The following is a 19,445-nucleotide window of genomic DNA, read 5'->3' as shown; positions in this document are numbered from 1 at the left end:
AGTCAGTGGGAACTTTACCAGGCTGCCACAGCTTCTCAAATATGATGAACAGTGGCTTATAGAAATTTTCTCTGCCAATTGTACATTTTTAATGTAACAGTAACTAGGTTGATGTCAAAGAACTGAAACAAAATTATATACCATATGTCATACCAGAAGCAGCTCATAAAGATTAGCATATTTATAAGACAAAAAATGCATTTTAAGTAATGCAAATATGAAAAAAACTTTTTATTTGTAAAGTTTTTTTTTTCCCAAATCAATTTAAAGTATGCTTTTCAACTTTACTTTTACAAGATCAAAGAAATTAGATTGCATCTCGTAGGAAGGATTTTAGAGAAACATCTGATATTGTGCAAAATGTCAACAATCAATAATTTATCCTTTCAAACTGTAATGCCTAGGGTCTAAACATGATCCGATTCGCCCAAGATCAGATGGAGAAGTCAATTTGGTAACAGTCATAATAGCCCAAAACATTCCAAGTTGGAAACCATGTAGGACAAGAACTGAATACATAACTTCAAGTTTCTAACTATTATTCATTATTTTTTACATGAGCCTACTTTTCCACATTTCTAATTAGGTATCTCCATTTAGATAAACCTGTTAAACTTTTTAAGAGCCTATTTAAAAAATCTGAAAAGTAATGCTAATTGAAGATTAACAATTAAAAGCCCATGTTTTCAGCAGAAGACCAACATGCAAATTAAACTGTTACTAAAAACAAAAGTAATGGATAATTAGTAAGCTGTACTTACCTTTATTATGGTCATTAACTCTCAAAGCAGCAATGAAGTCAGAATAATATTTGTCTGCCTCCTGGAGACATGGTTCTCTACAAAGTTGATGGACTAACATGTACTTTAGTGTATTCCACATGTATTTTGTTATATTGCCCTTGGTGATCATATATAATTTAGTAATCTAATTTAATGTCAATATCCAAATAGCTTGCCAGAGGAAACTGTATGCTAGTTAAATATATATTTTGCCTAGTAGTAACATAATTTGCTATACAAGAATCCTCACAAAAAATAGTTACAATTCTCTGACAAAGTTTTCAAAATGTGAAAAGTGATTCAAAATAGATTAATAATTAAAGTACTGAAAAGAAATATAAAACTCCTTTTGATGATAAGACAATTTTTTCCCATTATTATGGCATTTGCTTTAAGAATCCAAAGCTGTGAGTAGCAGATTTTTATATTATTATCATTGCCATATGAACTAGTCAATAATTTTTCTAGCAAACACTGATATTTCAAAGGTTTGATTCTTCTGTCGTTATAATTTTCTTCAGTTAGACTGACAGTAATCTCATCTTCATGCACACTTTATGATCCACTACTAATAATCTGTAATAGAATTAATAGGGTGGTTTGCAGGAAGTACTACGGCTACAAGAGTATTTTTGGTGCACAACTCTTACAATATACTATTCATAACTAAGGAAGAATTTCAATTTCCCTAAATACCTGTTCAGTAATACAGAACTGTGCTTATTAAAATCTATTTTTCTTCCCTGAAATTATGTCACATTGTCAAACCGATACAAAAAATGAATTAATGCATGATATTTGCAATATCAATGCAATATTGATATTGTACAAGTGCTTCACCAGCACTTGCTCAGATTATTTTCCCTTGAAAGAGTTTGCATAGGTTAATTGTTCAGAACTTAATAAACAATTCTGTGGATGATGCATGAAGAGAAATAGGATCCAAGATGATCAAAGAACCATCAAGACATTAAAGAAGATAAATGACGAAGGATTCCTCTGCCACTCTAATCACAGTAATCAAATAAAACTCATCTACATGTCTCCAGTCTTATAAACAACACATATCAGAGGGGATCCAGGAGACAATACCTGGTAAGTAAACACCCTTTTCGAAAACGTGATGGAATGCGCCATGCTTAAGTGTTGCAGTACTAATCCTTGTCTGAGGTACAGAAAGTTGTGGCTTACTTGCAAACCCAACGGTTCAATGTTCATTTTGACTAATTGGAACTTGAGATACTGAACATAACTGGAGAGACGTAACTGCAACAGAGTCAGGATTCCAGCAGAGCTCGTCCCTCCGGAGCCTGAGAGCTTGTTGCTCTGAGGAAACCCTCTGCAAGAGCCAGCAGGTTTTAGCTGGTTTTCCTATTGAACTTTTTTCCCTGTAACATACAGTCTGTGATATATGTTTTCTATTCTCTGCCCAGATGGACAGTATCAGGAATTTATAGATAAGAACTCAAGAACAACCCTTCATCTTTCCAGTTTGGAAAAAGTCATTTATGCAGTATCTGTGCTGTCTCCCACACAGGACATCCTTTCTGCTAATGAAAGTAATGAAAGTCCCAGCAGTAGCTACAGAAGAAAAACAAAACCAAACCCACAACAACAAAAAACCCAACCAAAGGCAGGTGTGCTAAGGGAAAGCTCTGGGATGCTGTTGTTTATACAAAGAATTTCTGACTGAAAGGAAAAAAAAACATAAGGAAATAAGGTACCTTGAATTCTGTCATTGATTTTTTAAATCATGGCAGTTAGAGGAAATCCTTTTGCTTAACGGGTATTATTTTGGACTGTGAAGCACCTAAAAGCAAGATAAATATTTTACTTACTAAGAACATGTATCTTTCCTTTGGATCTAGTGAAAGGAAAGAACAGAGTTTAGAATAACTGCTGCTTTCTTACGACTGGGGATCGACACATCTGGAAGAGTCAAATCCAGTAAAACTCAACTCACAATTCAGTCTTGCTGTTTCTGTCTAAAACAACTTCATAAGTAACTACACTTAAGACTTGGAAAAAGTATCTGATGTTATTAAATAGCTCACACGCAGTCCAGTAGAAGACTAAAGATTATGGCTACCTTTTACTAACTTGGTGAGCCATCAAACTGCTCCATGCACCTTGCTTAGTACCATTAGTCAAAATGTACTTATTTTTTCTTTTTGCTTACTACAGACATGAAGATACAGTCTCATGTCTCATTTCTTACTGCTTCAAACAAAATTTCTGTTTAAAAAACCTTTCATGGTTTAAAAACCTTTCATGGTTTTGATCTCCTGATTCTGTTTATGTTCTTAAGCCTCTTATCTAAAGCCAAAATATAACATTTAAAAAAAACCCACAACAACAAACAACAAAAAAAACACTAAAACAAAACCTAAACATGGGACTCCCTGGCTTTATTATAAGCTTCTATGAAAACTATATACACCAAAAGACAAGTATTTGCATCATAAAATCCTTACATTTAAACTTTCTTTTATCTGGAAAGCATATTACTTCCATTACCAATCTGAGTAAGTGGATAGACTAATTTTTCAGTTCCTGAAACCTGCTGAAGCACATCCTTTTTCACACACAAAATCCCCCATATTTACTTATGTGCAAAAAAATTAGATCAGCGTGACAGTAAGAGGAGAGCAATTTACACACTGATATTGAAGACTTTCACTGGAATTAATCTGTCTAACTGCAGTAATATTTGTTAGTAAGCCCTACTATATACATTAATTCCTTTGCCAGAAAGTTTTAAAACTGTCCCAACGTGACTGAAGCTTTTAAATGCCTCAAGAAAGACTATTAGGAATTTTATAACAGCAATACAAATGTTTAGAGTTCATAACACTTCAAAATATTTGAAAGTAAAAATCACTACGTCAGAGAATATTTCTAATATGTAGGCCTTACTGAATATAAGTGAAAATTAAAATCACCTACTTTTACACATCACGTTATAATGTTAATAAAATTACATTAGTTACCATGTTCAAACAAGTCATACAAATATTAACCTTCCTTTTTATCGTACTAGTTTGGATCGTCATTAGTTTCCTCCTATCAAAAGCATTCATTTTAATTAGCCTAATAACTTTGGCAAGTTCAAAAATATAGATGTATACTATATAAGGGAAAAAATAAGACCTTTTTGTGCTACATGAATATGTAATAATGTGCTTCATTTTCTCCCCCCACAAATTTAAAAGCACACTTAATAAATGACCACTAATGATGACAGACCATCCTTTACCAAGGACTCAAAGAGCCAAGGTTTCAAAGAGCTTGGAACCTGTTGCCTGTAGCTGTTTCTTCAAAGACGGTACATCTGAGAGATCTGAACTCTTTGTTTCTGACAGAACTGCTGCACAGAGAGGGATATAAAACAGCACAACTAAGTAACTGAAGAACCAAAAGTGTTTTGACTCTAACATTATCACATCGCACAATGCAGATTCATGAGATTTGAGATCTCCATTTAAGATCATACAATTTCATACAGTTAATATGCAAAGCACAAAATTACACTATGTTTGGATGCAGTCCTAAACAGAAACTATGCTTAAAAATCTGAAATTCAGCAATAAATGCATTTAAATCACAAGACAGCGGAGCTCAACAACATGAAAATGTCAGGAACTTAAGTTTTAGATCTTACCTGGATTTCTGTAACAGAACTCTTAAGATCTGCACTCTTCACGTTTTAACAGGCACAACAGTTAACATTGCAGATTTTTATTGACACCAGTATGCCATAAATATGTCTGTTCAAGTAGCAGAAGACATGGCTATATCCAGTATATAAAAGCTGAAAATTATACTCCTGAGAAACCTGAATGGGATTGACAAGGCATCATTTTAATTATGATACATTTACATAGTGAATGTAACGTTGAATTACCAGCACTTAAAACTTTTGAGTTTGATGTGACTCTCATTAACTCAGAAATCTCAACTGAAGATTCAGGAAAAAAATACATAAATATTTGATCCATTAAATGCTAATAATAAATCATATATAAAGAAAATAATTAAATTTTAGGATGATTGCTATCAACAGTGGTACCGAGGAACTCTATTTAAAGACTTCAAGGTAAGTTTTCAAAACAGGTATGAGATCTGCTTTGCTCTGTTATTCGTTGCTACTTCAAACTTGCAGAAAAATGTGAGATTTATCCTCAGAGTCAAATGAAATTATTCCGCTGAGAACTTCATTAAACAACAGCATCACCAGCTTATTTTGTTAATTGAGTTAAGGTAGAATCAATTAACCTATTCTCCAATTTCCAGGAACAAAAAACACTTTAAAGTGAAATTTTAGCCTTCTATGGATAACAAGCACTTGCATGATTAGGCTTTGTGACTAGGAAACACCTCTCTATCTATAAATTTCCAGACGATATTAGATAAAATATGTATTATTTTCAAGAAGAAAAAAGAACCAAAAATCCACAAACCTCTCAGTTCTTAAAACCGAAGAATTTTGCACACTAGTTCCAAGCAAGAAGCTGGCACAGAACTTAAACAAAATAATAAAATTATTACAATAACTGGAAAGAATATTATTTTCTTTTTAAAATACTTATTTTAAAAATCAAGCTTGCACATGCCAAAGCAGGAAATCAGTTTAACAATAATCCACATTTTTTTCTCCATTAAGGCATATCCAACATTGCTCATAATAAAGAAGTAACTAGTTACGTTTGAAAAAAAATTCTAAAGGGAGATGGGACATCGGTTAATAGCATTTACATTAAAATCTGGTGTTTGAAATAGCATGTATTAAAATGGTTCCAAAAAGTAATTTCACTTCCTCCCTCTTCAAAAACAAGTGTAACTCTTCATGGCAATCAAAATAGCCAAAGGTCAAACACAGGAGTTACTATTCTTGATTTCTTGCCTCTTAGTCTTATCTGACATTTCTGAAAAACAATGTCTGGGATAATCCACCATTAAACAACCTTGCTGATTATCTATTGTGAACAAGGTCTTAGAGCACAATAAATGCCCTGCTTCAGATAACATGAGTGTCCTAGAAAAGCTAGTCTGTGCCCAGTTAGAGGATAACTAAGGAATCTGTTCTACATTTCACCTGCAGAATCAGGGGTTTTAAACTATGACCTCAGTCTTTAACTAGCAGTAAGTATTGTTTGTATCACAGTAACACCTAGGAGCAGTAATCAGAGACCAGAATCACATTGTGGTAGAGGCTCCATCAACCTGGGACAAAAAGCAAAGCAGATAGAGGACAACAGCAAGACAGACATATACGTGAACAACAAGACAACCTTCACCATGGGACAGCGGTGTTTCCAGTGCATTATCAACTGAGCTACTGTAAAGGGGGTTTTATGCATCATAGAAAACAAAGAGTGTTTGAAGACTTTAAAGGACAGATTTATTCATGGACAAAGAGTTTCTCCTAAGCAAAGGGAAGAAAGCATAATGTGCTTTGCTAATCGCAAGAAAAGTTAGTTGTACCTCTTCATGCACAGATTCAAGTGGACTTGAAATTACACTAATCAGCACACACAGAAATACTGATAGAGAATTCTGCTTATCTCCTCCCACACAATCCAATACTACAGCAGTTCAGCACTTGCCATGTGTTCCATGTTATGATACATGTATTATCTTTCAACTGGCATAGCATAGTAATTCCTTTCCAAATAATCACATACCACTTAGTTATTTCAGAAGTATTAAGTCATGCACATCCTTTGCACTTCTTGACAGATAAGAAGTAAGAGTGTGCAGGGAAGGTAGCAACGACTGCGTTGTACTGGGTCTGTATTCAACACAAATGTTAGGTGAGCAAACAGTATCGCTTGTAACAAAATCTATTCTAAATGTCTAAACATTCCAAATATTTGCATTACAGTTGTATTATTCTCTTAGTACCTACCCTTACAAGGCAGCATTGCTACTGAGTAGATTTCCTATTAACGCAATGCTAAAAACAACAAAATCACAACAATCTCATCTAATAAATGCAGAAAGTTAGACAAATATAAATCTAAGCATAATGGAAGGAGTGTCTACCAGATCTTCTAATTTTTTTCTGTAGCAGTGAGTTACAAACTCCTCAGTTTCACCCTGGAATCGATGTGGGACCATTTTGGCAACATATACTGGAGCTATGAATCATTATTCTCTACTTTCTGGTCCAAAAGGCCTATACCCAACAAATTATTTTTTAGATAACTTGTTAGACCTAGGAGTTTAGTAAAAAAATATATGGCTTATGGCTTGAAAGACCATAAAGTGGTTTAAAGAGACCTAAGGGACAATGATTTATCTACCAGCATCAATAGAGCATGGAAATTTGAAAAACAGGATTAAAGATGCAAGTTATCTGTTTAACACTGCAAATGCTTTATCGTTTATCGAGAATGATGCTTCAGAAGTTATCTCTCTGGATGGTGTGACATAAGACTGCACAATCCACTTGCACATTTTGCATTAAGTGGTGTTAAAGAATCTCTTTTATCAGAGCTGTTGGAGATCATACCACCATTTTCAGCTGCCAAAGCAGCGCATTAGATACAAAGGTTAAAACGTAGTACCTGTGGAAAAGTGTGAATTAAGTTACAAAGTTTCTTTTTTTAAAAAAATATTATTCCCGTTATACAAGTCTGGAGACTTGAGATAGACAGGATTAAGGGGAATATTCATATTACCTAACTTAGTACTCACCTTGCAAGCTTAGGTTAGGAAGACTTTTTTTAGGAAGCCTTTTTTTAGGAGGTCTGGAAGACTCCATCTAACCGAGGGAGAAACTCACTGGAAGGGCCTTTCAGAAGATAAATCCAAAGCTAAGTCTTCAAATTCACCCCTTTAAAAGCACTAACCTTTGTATTTTCTACTCAGGAACAGCAGCCTCCACATGTTTGTAAGAAGTTAGGCTGCGTACATTCCCTTGTGTTTTGTCTGAATCTGAAAACTCTTAGACTATTTAAACTGATCCCAGCAACGGCCCCTGGCCACGCAGTCCCATCACTTCTTTTGCATTGTCCTTGATGCTTTTGTGACCCCAGTTTGAGCTAGTTCAGCGAGCTAAATAGCTGAAAATTAGCTTTAAAAACACTTCCTCTAAAAAGCCTAGCTCTACGTTTTTAATATTAGTGAGGGTGCTGTTTGTATTACACCTCAGGGGCACTCCACAGATAAAACATATCATTAACAACAGACTATGATATAACCCAGTAACATTTATCATTTTTCATAGCAAGGGCAGAACAACAAATAACTCTTAATAAACCAAAAGTACTAATGCTCAAGATACAGTATACAAATACCATGTATGCCTAGAAGCTAAGAATTTGTATAATGAATAGATCTTAGAAAAACAGTCATATACATTTAAAAGTAATTAAGTTAGTATACACATTAAGATAAAGGTTCTTCCCTTCTCAGCCCTTGAATTCAGACCTGCAAGTGCTACATGAACTAATTCCTATAGAACCTACTGGAAGTTCCAGGGCTGTGGCAGATCAAAGGCCATGTCCATAATGAAATCGGAAAGTTTTAGTTTGATGAAAAAAATTCACAACATCTATTTAATACCCATTTATAAGAATAAACTGAGGAAACAATACACTTCCCATAAGACAGTGTGCTAAGTACTACTACACAACTCCAGTTTTTAAATAACTAGGCTACATGTGAGGCCATTTATGAGAAAAGTCCTAGGGAATGAAAATTATGAAATTGTCTGAATTAGTCTTTACCAAGACAAACATCAGCACAGGCAGAAATAAGTCCAGAAACTCCAGCTTCTTCAGGAACAGACTTCTCATGGAGTTATATTTTTGTTCTGCATGAGCTACGTGAGTGGTGAAGGGTCATATCTCACGCGCATGGAGAGAAGAGTCTTCATTCACTAGAAAATACTCAGTGGTCAGAAACAGAAACCAAGTCTCACCAATCACCTGCCTTCCAGCTGTAATAACTATAAGTAGCCTAATCTAATGCCACACTATAGCTGCTAACAGTTCTTCCTTTAGACCACATAAGACTTTTTCTCGTGCTAAATTTAAAAGATTTGATGTAAACAACACATGGGACCAAGCACTGAGTACAAAACAAAATGCTGAAAAACTGATCAGTGAGCAGTATTCAGTCTTAGTTATAAGAGAGACAGTAAAACAATATCTATCAATTTAAACTTAATCATAACGCACACACAAAGAATTCAGATTCAAGATGCACAAGCTATCTTGGCATTTTCTAATCTCTTATGAAAGTTATTTTGGTTTCTATGTTATAACTTCAAGAAAACACAGTTTTGAAAAGACCAACAAATCGTCAATTTGCTTGTTAAAAGCTATTTGGTTACACATTATGTACGTATATACACAGTGAGAGGAAGAAAGGTCTGTTTCCACAGTGAATCATACAATGGTTTGAGTTGGAAGGGACCTTGAAGACCATCTAATTCTAACCCCTCTGCCATGGGCAGGGACACCTCCCACTGGATCAGGCTGTCCAAGCCCCATCCAACTTGTCCTTGAACACCTCCAGGAATGGGGCAGCCACAGCTTCCCTGGGAAACCTGTTCCAGGGCCTCACCACTCCCATGGTGAAGAATTTCCTCCTTATGTCTAGTCTAAATCTCCCCTCTCCAGTTTATTGCCATTGAACTTAGCATGAACAAGATTTCAGTCCATGAGGAATCTAATTGCCCACGGATTTATTACAGCAAGAGTATCCAAGTGAACCCAATAACCAGTCTGTTCAGAATGTTCAGGTAAAGCTGTATACAAGGTTGCTAAACGCATGAAAAACTTTTACTGAAATTAAGAGTGCATTCACCAGTTGTACATACGTGCTGATAAGAGCAATAAAACAACAACAAAAAAATCCCTCTGAGATACAGACAAGCCCAAACCCTTCACTTAACAGCCTCCTAATAGTTCACTTTAAGATGGTTTATTAGAGTTTCTGTGGCTCATATAATCAGACAATCTTTAAAATATTAGCCAATATTTGACTTTGTTATTCAGAATATATGACTACGCACAGAGATGACAGAACCTTCCAGAATGACCTTTCAAGCTCTATGAGCCATAGGCACAGATTCCCTGTCATTTTTTTAAGTGATATGTAAGTCACCTAGCATGACTCGGAGTCTACGCTGCAACAACCTCTCTTGCTGTACCAAGGTCATTTCTAGTCTAAGCATCTTCAGGTAATACATGAAAAAAGCCTCAATAAACACCAATTTCCCATTACACTGCACTCTCCAGAAATTGTGTACTTCAAATGTTGATAGGTATGTATATGTTATGTCTCTGAAGTTGTTTTAAGAACTCTTGAAAGTAAGTAATTTTTAAGCAAAATGGAAGCATACAAACCAAACAGATTTGCCACAGTAAAGACAGTTAGAAGTTGCATGATATGGCCACAGAAAAAGCCCACTCTCTCTACCTCATTTCTATTTAGACTAGATTTGTATCTACTCTTCCAAATCAATTCTGTAATTATTATATGTACAAATAATTCACTCACTTAAAAACTAACACATACTTAAAACTTCATCTAAAAAAAGGGAACACAAGAGGTAAATCCAGCACAAATTAATGAGTTTCCAATAAAGAGCACCAGCCTCTTTTGGAATTAGAAATGCATCATTCTACATTTAATTCGGAATGCTTTCCACTCTCCAGTAAGTACTGCCCTCACATATAGCCATCTCGCAGTCCTTCCGGCAACTACTCAGTGCAAATTGCTTATCATTTCTGCATCAAATGCAGTTTGAAGTCTGCTTGAAACCACTTCCTGCACTTAGCATATTTGTCATTTACACCAGATCGAATATTTGAATTAAAAAAGTTGGGCCCCAGAAAAATTTTCTTCTGTCTTCCACGTCACAGCTTCTGTCAAAGCACAATAGATACCAATATCACCTTGAAAATACATTCAAATTTGTGTAGAATTCTGAATCACAGATTTGATCAAGTAGCATAAAAAGATTACACTTCCAATGCTGTAGAACTAAGAAAAATAAGACAAGCTTCTTTCTTAGTACTTAAAGATACCCATCCCCTGTTGGAGAAGCTCGAAGCTTTGCACAGGTTTTATCTGTTATAAAATAATTCCAAATGACAGCTGTCAATCTGAAGAAGTATATTTTCTAAGTATTCTTTCACTCTTCAACAAAACTGGAAGGCACTTAAATCCATTAAGATGCACGTAGAGTAGCCTCCATCAACTTCCAACCTATTTAAATAAGCAGAATTTTTCTATTTCCATACAAATATTCTAGTATTTTAGTAATCACTTTGTACCTCGGTAGGCATCAGTGCTTGTTAATCTCACACATAACTAATAAATTCCAATCCTGCAACGAACTCAATGTATTCAACAGGACTATGCCCAGGCACGCTACGCCACAGAGCTAGAAGTCACTACAGGAAAATGCTCTACGAAGCACAGTGGTTAGTTACTGGGTTGAAATGATTCATCTGTACCATCACCTTTCAAATTCTAATTTGATAATTATAGTGATTATCAATTAGCATCCCGTCACTATTTGGCAACGCACAAGGCGAACTTACACCCAATACTCAAATTTAACAGAAATGCCAAGAGAAGAGGCATCGGGGCAGGGGTTAGCAGGCATGAAGAACATCAAGCAAAGAAAGGCTCAAGGGTTTTCAGACTCTTGCAGGTTAATTTTCCTGATGAGTTTCCCATTCCCAGGTGGGCCTATGCAGTAAGGGGTGAGAAACACAAGCAGAATCTGAAGATAACCTCTGCAGATCTGCAGCACTTTGCAAAGTGGGAGAACCACTCGAGGCAGTGACCATGGGGCTAGGCCACCACCTTCATCACCTGTATGTTTCTTTCACCCAGAAAATCACCTCATAATGCGAATGTCCGCACTAACAACGCCCAGGTTCGAAGAGAATGCTTGATTACTCAGTACAATAAACCACTGTGTGTTTCGTAATAACTAAACTCACTTTGAAAAGGAAAAAGAAATCAAATTAATTGTTGCATCTAATTATGTAACACAACTATCCGAAGAAAGAAGAAGAGCTAAATACAAAATGACTTTAAAATTGTCTTTACCTACAGTTTGCCTCTAGATCTGCTTTTACGTGGAGGGTCATTAAAGTCTAGAGAATCATCAACCTGTTGCAGTTGAAAACCTTTTCTTCCATTTAAATAGTTAATCTCAATGACTTTATCTAATTTCCTTCCTATGAACTAGGAACCTGCATTTTAGTATGCTTGAAGTATTCTTTAATGCTGAAATAGTTATTATAGAAACGTTAGTTGGTTATAGCGTAGTATTATGATTCATTCAAAACACCCATGACCCATATATTTAGAATGTTCGGAGGCTTTATCACATGAAAAGATTGGAAACATGTAATTCTCTCATGCATATGACCACATCATCCCACTAAAAACTTTTGTGGCTGTAGCAGAATTGCCATTTTCATGATGGACTTTTTATAAAAATTGCCAACTTCTCTGTAAAATAAATTTTTGCATAAAAATGATGAATGTATTAGAATCCATTACAATTCAGACTGCAAAAACAACTGTAAGTTATAAATGAATACAAATTTTGTGAAAACTTAATAGAAGCGCTCTGCATTAAGACCTCCATGCTGGTTTATGTATCAAAGCACGTTTAGAGGACTGAGTTTTCCGCATTTTGTAAAAATAAAACCATATTTTATTTCTGCATCATATAATTGTTTTATCATAGAATAACCAGGTTGGAAGAGACCCACCAGATCATCGAGTGCAACCATTCCTATCAAATCTGCACCAATATTTCTTAGAAATAATATATCTTATTCTGTTTGCTTCCTCTCCCCCTGTTAAATACCGATGGGTAAATCTAACTTTGTGCTAGGACTTTTCTTCAGGACAGTTCATAAACACTACATAACTCCCAGAGATATACATTACCTAAACCTGATACTACAGCAAATGCTTAGTAATCTGAAATATGCCATTGAAATGTTCTATTTTTCTATACTACTTGCTAAACAGAAGTTTCAATTCACTTTTTAACCCAGTAAAATGACTAGTTTACTACTAAGCAACAGAGAACTCTTTTACATGGCATCTAAATGGATTCCTGCATCACTTCAAACCTGCCTTACATGAAAACCTTTTGCATTTTTAGTGTAAACAGCAAGAACCAGCAGCATTTGTCTTCCAAAATGAAGCATCATGTTGGCATCTATCAACAAAAAAAAAAAAGTGGCACATACGTTAATTTGGAGAGAGAATTATTTCAGGTATGCCTTGTTTGAGAATAACAATACCCTGTTAGGGCTTGCAGGCCTCAGCATAAGTACCTGACATGAGTAATGACTGCACAAACAAAGCACTGGAAAAGGTTTATGAGGGTGGAGTCCATTACTAAACCCTGAATTAAAACTCTTCTGTATCCCGCGGCTCCAAACTTTCCGAGGATGCAGCAGCAAACCCCGAGCAGGCAAACTACAGCAGCCTTGGCTTACACCCCCTCTTCCTCCACACACAAGCCCATCCAGTTATTAAAACTGAATGCACCGTTGTTCCCTACGGAATACTTGAAAACAAAGAACTAAAACACAAAGATCGTTGCCCTTCCTAGCGTATTAACTTCCGCTTTTAATAAGTGACCCCTCTTCCCACGCGACACAGCTCTGCTCTGTACCACCCCGAGCCCTCCAGCCAGACAATGCTCACAGCAATAAAACTCGACCCAGCAAAGAAAGTGAAAGCTGCGTTTGTTCAGCGTGTTATTTGGCGCAGCCAACTGTAATGCTCCTGCCTGCCATTTATTGTTTACTCTGTCAAGGGATTATTAAGAATCAGGCTCCATTTGGCAATTTTTTTATTTTTTTTTTTTTGGAGAAGGGAATTTACATGCTAAGTGACTGACACTTGATATTTCAAGTCTATTGGTCGACTCTGACCCTCGCCTGCAAGTGACTCATTGGACTGCGAGGCTCTCAGATGTGCGAGAGCTCAGATACGAATCAATTGCAGTTTTTGTCTCGGGTAAATGTTACTTGGCAATCCAAAAGCGACGAACAATGCTCGAACCGAGGTTTGCACAGAACACTATTCCTATGTTTAAAGAATTCCTTTTCCATGCCTGATTTAGTTCCAGGCGGCAGATTTACGAGTCCCCTTCTCCTAATAACTTATCCCAGCGCCCAGTGTTTTTAAACACCCAGCACCAGCGGTTAACTCTTTTGCTGCCTGAAACAACAGAAAAGTGAGGATGTGTTTAAGTAAATAAAACAAGCCGGTTTGGTCCCTGTGGGGCTACTGACTCTCTCTGGGAGGTGGGGGCAGGGGAAGGAGAGGATGAAAAAGGGAGAGAAACACGTAGGTACAGTTTGCAAGTCCCTGTTCCATAAAGAAACGATTGTGTTGGAGAGACAAGCATTCCTAGATGAAACCAGCTCGGTGCGAATTCTGCAGTTTACCTCTGCTGAGGATAAAGTAAAAGGGTTTCTCTGTCTCCGAGCGAGATTCCCTTTCCTCTTAGGAGGCAGACGCAGCGTTTTCTATAAACAAAAAATGTCTCTAGCCCTACCTTGTGCCAGCGCTTGCAACATGTGGAGCTGGAGCAACAGCAACGCCCACCATCCCCGCCACAAGATGAAACAGAAGTTTAACTTTATCATCGTTCCGCCTCGCCTGCTATTCCTCCGGGCAGGAATTTCGCCATCCACCGTCCTTCCGAGCGTCCTCAGCTCCCCGTTCCCCCTCCGAGGGGGCTCCCCGGCCCTCCCGGCGGCGCTGCGGGGGCCGCGGGCTCCGCACCCCGAGGAGCATCGCCCGCTGCCTCCGGGGGAACGGGGGGCGCCGGGCTTTGTGCTCGCTCCGCACGCACCCCGGGGTCCTCCTCCTCCTCTCCCGGGAGCATCACCGCCACCCAAGTCCGCGTTTCTCGGGGAGGGAGCGCTCAGCAACGCGAAGCACATGTTCCTCGGCGGTGTCACATCCGATGCTTTCAGCGCAGGGAGAGAAGTAAGTTTGCGGGCATCAGTGTTTGCGTGAAGCCGGCTCCTTCAGCACATCGAGAGCAGAAACGGAGAGAGACGGCTCCATCTCAGCCACCAGCAGACGATCCACCGAGCACCTTTCATACCGCAGCGCTGATGGAAACTGTTACCCCCGTGGTTTCTTTGAAGCCTGTGGTGAGTTTTCCAGCGTGTGTCCCGTTCTCCTGTGAAAACCTCGCGCTGGAAGTGTTAAATTCTTGGGGGGACGGGCGGGGGGGGGGGGGGGGGGGGAACGGACCTAATTGAAAGTATCTCGTTATTCCTCGCGCTGAGGATTTATTTCAGACCATTTCAAGATTAGCCATGCAGACAGAGTCGCCTCCAGATATCCCCCGCAAAGCTCTGCAGAGTTGATATTAATCCGATTTTCCTTTGGAGACGAATCCCTGCCGGCAGCAGCGGGGCTGGCAGGGTCCCCCCCGCAGGTAACTCTCACGTTCAGCTGATCCCGGCTCCCTCCTCCTCCTCCTCCTCCTCCTCCAGCACCGATGTCGAGCTCTTTCTTGCAGGGAGACCGCGACAAAATAAAAATCACCTCTAACGTGTAAAGCGTTTTTTCTTCTGTGCGAAACCAACCCTCAGCTGGAGAGTGTCCGGGGCGGGGGGGGGGGGAGGGAAAATCTCCCGAAACAAAACAGCAACAAGGTGAAATCCTCCCAGCTTTGCCCAGATGGACTCCTGCTCGCCTTGTTTATGCAGCCCAGGGATCCTGGTTCTCCCTCGGAGCGTCTCTCCCTTACAGAAGCTGTAAACACAAGAGGGAAAGCGCGATCGCAGCGGCGGCGGCGATAAAACCGAATCGAGAGGGTCAAAAAAAAAAAAAAAAAAAAAAAAATCTCCACCAAACCAGCGCTGGAGGTTTTACATTTAAACAATGCGTCGGGTATTGTTTCAGTCCCGCCTTCCGTAAAGGGAAAAAGTTTCGTGGGAGATTCTCTCCCCTCCTTATTAAAAAAAATATATATATAAAGAAAAAATGATACGAGTAGTTATAAAAGAAACGCACCCAGGATAAGCGCAAGTTTAAAACAAAGCACCTAAGCGCGAAGTCGATCAAACACAAGCCCTGCCGGCTCTGCCCCCCGCCCCGAGAGGCAGCCTGAACTTTTCCCGGTGCTCCAGCTCCAACGTGCTTTAACCCTTTCCTGGCAGCGGGCTCGCCCATCCACCCCCCCCATCCACCCCCCCCCATGCCCCGGGCGCCCAGCTCGCCGCCTCCCCCCGGCTTCCCCTGGATCACACCCGAAACGTGCTGGGGGGGCATCCTCCCCAGAGCAGAGGGAGCTGTAGGATGGGGGGCGAGCATCATCCCCGGAGCAGAGGGAGCTATAGGATGGGGGGCGAGCATCATCCACAGAGTAGAGGGATACAGGATGGGGGGCGAGCATCCCCCACGGAGCAGAGGGAGCTATAGGATGGGGGGCGAGCATCCTCCACAGAGTAGAGGGATACAGGATGGGGGGCGAGCATCCCCCACGGAGCAGAGGAATACAGGATGTGGGGTGAACGTTCTCCCCGGAGCAGAGGGGTACAGCGTGGGGGGCGAGCATCCCCCACGGAGCAGAGGGAGCTATAGGATGGGGGACAAGCATCATCCCCGTAGCAGAGGGATTCAGGATGGAGGTTGAACATCCTCCCCGGAGCAGAGGGATACAGGATGGGGGGCGAGCATCATCCCCGAAGCAGAGGGGTACAAGATGGGGGGGGGGGGGGGCGCGAGCATCCCCCACAGAGCAGAGGGAGCTATAGGATTGGGGGCGAGCATCATCCCTGGAGCAGAGGAATACAGGATGGGGAGTGGACATCCTCCCCGGACCAGAGGGGTACAGCATGGGGGGCGAGCATCCCCCACGGAGCAGAGGAGTACAGGATGGGGCTGTGTCTGTGCCGAGGAGCATCCTCCCCGGAGCAGAGGGATACAGGATAGGGTGCAAGCATCATCCCCGGAGCAGAGGGGTACAGGATGGGGGGGGGGGGGGCGGAGGGGGCGAGTATCCTTCACAGAACAGAGGGAGCTATAGGATTGGGGGCGAGCACCATCCCTGGAGCAGAGGAATACAGGATGGGGGGCGAGCATCATCCCCGAAGCAGAGGGGTCCAGCATGGGGGGCACGGATGGGGCTGTGTCTGTGCAGGGGAGCATCCTCCCCGGAGCAAAGGGATACAGGCTAGGGGGGCGAGCATCCTCCCCGGAGCAAAGGGATACAGGCTAGGGGGGCGAGCATCCTCCCCGGAGCAAAGGGATACAGGCTAGGGGGGCGAGCATCCTCCCCGGAGCAAAGGGATACAGGCTAGGGGGGGGTACGGCTGGCGGTGTTTCAGCCCCGTTTGCCGCCGGGGAAGGAGCCCGCAGCTCGGGTCCCGCTCTCCCCCCGCCCTAGCGCCGCCCCCGGGCCGCGTCCCCGCGCTCGCGGCGCCCCCTGCGTTCGGCCGGGGCCGCTGCCGCTTCGCCGCGGCTGCCAGGGGCCCCCGGGGGCCGCGGGCGCGGCCGCTCCAGCCCGTGCGTGCCCAGCGGCTGCTCATTTTTTCTATTATTCTTTTTATTTGCCGCAAAGAAGGGGAAATAGCAGGTATGTGACGAAGCCGGCGAGCCTGGGGGTGCAAATTAACCCCCCTTCCTGCTCTTTGTGTTGCGTTTAATTCCGCCTGCGAGGCTGGCAGCGCCGCCAAGTTTCTGGGCTCGGTTTGGTTTTATTCAATGAGTTTAGCAAATGTTTGAGTTCAAAACTGCCAGCAGGGCTCTGCTCTTTTTTTTTTTTTTTTTCCCCCTTTTGGACACACTGTCCCTTCAGACAGAGCCGTGCAAGCAAACGTGGCCAATTATCACATCAAATGCAAGGTCTTTTTTTTTTTTATTGCTAACAGCTGGGATTAGGGCTGCCTGACCAGGTGTATTACTCAAGAAAGCACTTTTTTTTTTTTTCCTTTATTATTTCATAGCTCAACAAGGTCAGGTGTCCTCCTCGTTTCCACCCCACCCCAGCGCAGGTGAATGGCATTTGCTGGTTCCTTGGCTTGGTGCTCCCTGCACACGCTCAGCAGTTGCATCCTCTTCAATCCCAGCCATCAAATCCACGCAACTGCTGTTCAGGTTTCTCTTGACCCTCCCTTTGTATCTCACAGGTCAACCTTGTCCCCCACATTCTCACGCTGGTGCCTACATCTTCTGGTATCAGGTTAGCAAGGTTTATGATATCTATTTTTTACCCTTCCTTCTTCCCTGTGTGTGCAAGCTCGTTGCTCCTATGCTTAAGAAGTTGCTACACTTGAATTCTTCTCCTGCTTTGTCACTTTTTCCTGGTAACTAAAAGAAACGATCTGTATTTCAACACCCAGCTCCTCCTTATGACCAGTAGAGCATAAATAGCGATTCTGTTCTACCTCTCACGTCACACTTTCCTTTTTTTTGTGTGTAGACCACATGAATAATTATCTACAGATATCAGGACTCAGTGCTTATGATTTTTCCCTTCAATATGTCCGTTTTGAGAACAATGCAAAGTGAACCCAGATTGTTTTCAGCGGTGTTGAGAACTGACCTCAAGGAAGTCACAATCTGCTTGTACCTCCCTTTGTGCCGTTAATTGTAGTTAATTTACTGCAGCGTGTAGAAACTTTATTTCACTGGTAATTTTGGGTGGGACCAATTCGTCTTAACTGGAAATGAAAAGTATATTTAATTGTGTGCTTGCTCATTGTTTTTTAAGTGCTGTTAACAAAGGAGCGCAGGGCTCCTAGTGGAAATTTTAGTTTAGGATTTCAGATCGTTTGATCTCTAAGAAAGGAGTCCCTGCTTCCTTATCAGTTCGAAGGGTGGCAGATTGTGGTGGTTATGTTATTAGCATCTAAAGTCTGCCACTGTCCAACTGTTCAGTTTTAAAACCAAGATGCGATCGAAGATAATACCAATACCTTGTTTAATTATAGTGAAAGCTTGTTTCCTCTTGGAATTAATACATTTTGCTTGTAGTACTTTAAGTCTGTTCAAGATGCAAATACAAGAACAGGAAGCTAACCTGTTTTCATCACTCAGGCCTGGTTTTTTAAAAATTATTTAAATATGGTAGTATCTTTTATTGTTGCTAACTCCACGTTTTGGGTGAGATGTTCTCAGTTCATTATTTCCTTATTTTTAACAATAACCATATCCCTTTGACATTTCGCAGAGGACATTTGTGGCCTTTTTTCTGTTTGCTTTGGCTGCAATAACTGCACTTAATAGTGTTCGAACCAGGAGGAAATAATCTGAAGTCTTGTTATCTACATTAGTAAAAGCATTGCACAGTTTTACTATCTTTGTTCTATACTTGCTTCTTCACCCTCCTGCGTGCACGTAGCAAGTGGGGAACTGAACCGTTAAACATGCAGCAGGAAGACTGGAAGGAGAACATCTCTCCTACCTGAAAAAGCAGAAACAACAAATCTGATGCTCATAAAGATACAAAAAAGAAGGTCATGTATGTTCAGGAGTTTTTGAAATAACTGAAAGAATGGAGGCAGTGAAAGGAGGTAAATGTCTTTTTCCAATGTCTGTTGTGTTCCACAATGAGGTATAAAGGCTGCAGACTTTTGTGTAATTAGTGCTGAACGGTGGGACATTTTATTTGCATAAGCAGTGAGTCAATGA

General features: G+C 40.6%; 1 protein-coding gene across 2 annotated transcripts in view; it reads right to left on the bottom strand.

Annotated features, from left to right (window-relative positions):
- SDK1 (sidekick cell adhesion molecule 1) overlaps positions 1-15,236 on the bottom strand; it is a 396,340-nt gene extending 381,104 nt beyond the window's left edge. For both annotated transcript variants that reach the window (XM_069870517.1, XM_069870518.1), the window contains exon 1: positions 14,347-15,236. In XM_069870517.1, coding sequence (XP_069726618.1) covers positions 14,347-14,737 — 391 coding nt within the window. In that variant the 5' untranslated portion in view covers positions 14,738-15,236. The remainder of the gene's footprint in view (positions 1-14,346) is intronic.
- Between the last annotated feature and the right edge of the window lie 4,209 nt (positions 15,237-19,445).

This window comes from Phaenicophaeus curvirostris, chromosome 16 (assembly GCF_032191515.1).
Source record: "Phaenicophaeus curvirostris isolate KB17595 chromosome 16, BPBGC_Pcur_1.0, whole genome shotgun sequence".
In the NCBI taxonomy this organism is placed as follows: domain Eukaryota; kingdom Metazoa; phylum Chordata; class Aves; order Cuculiformes; family Cuculidae; genus Phaenicophaeus; species Phaenicophaeus curvirostris.
This window is presented reverse-complemented; position numbering and strand designations above follow the sequence as displayed.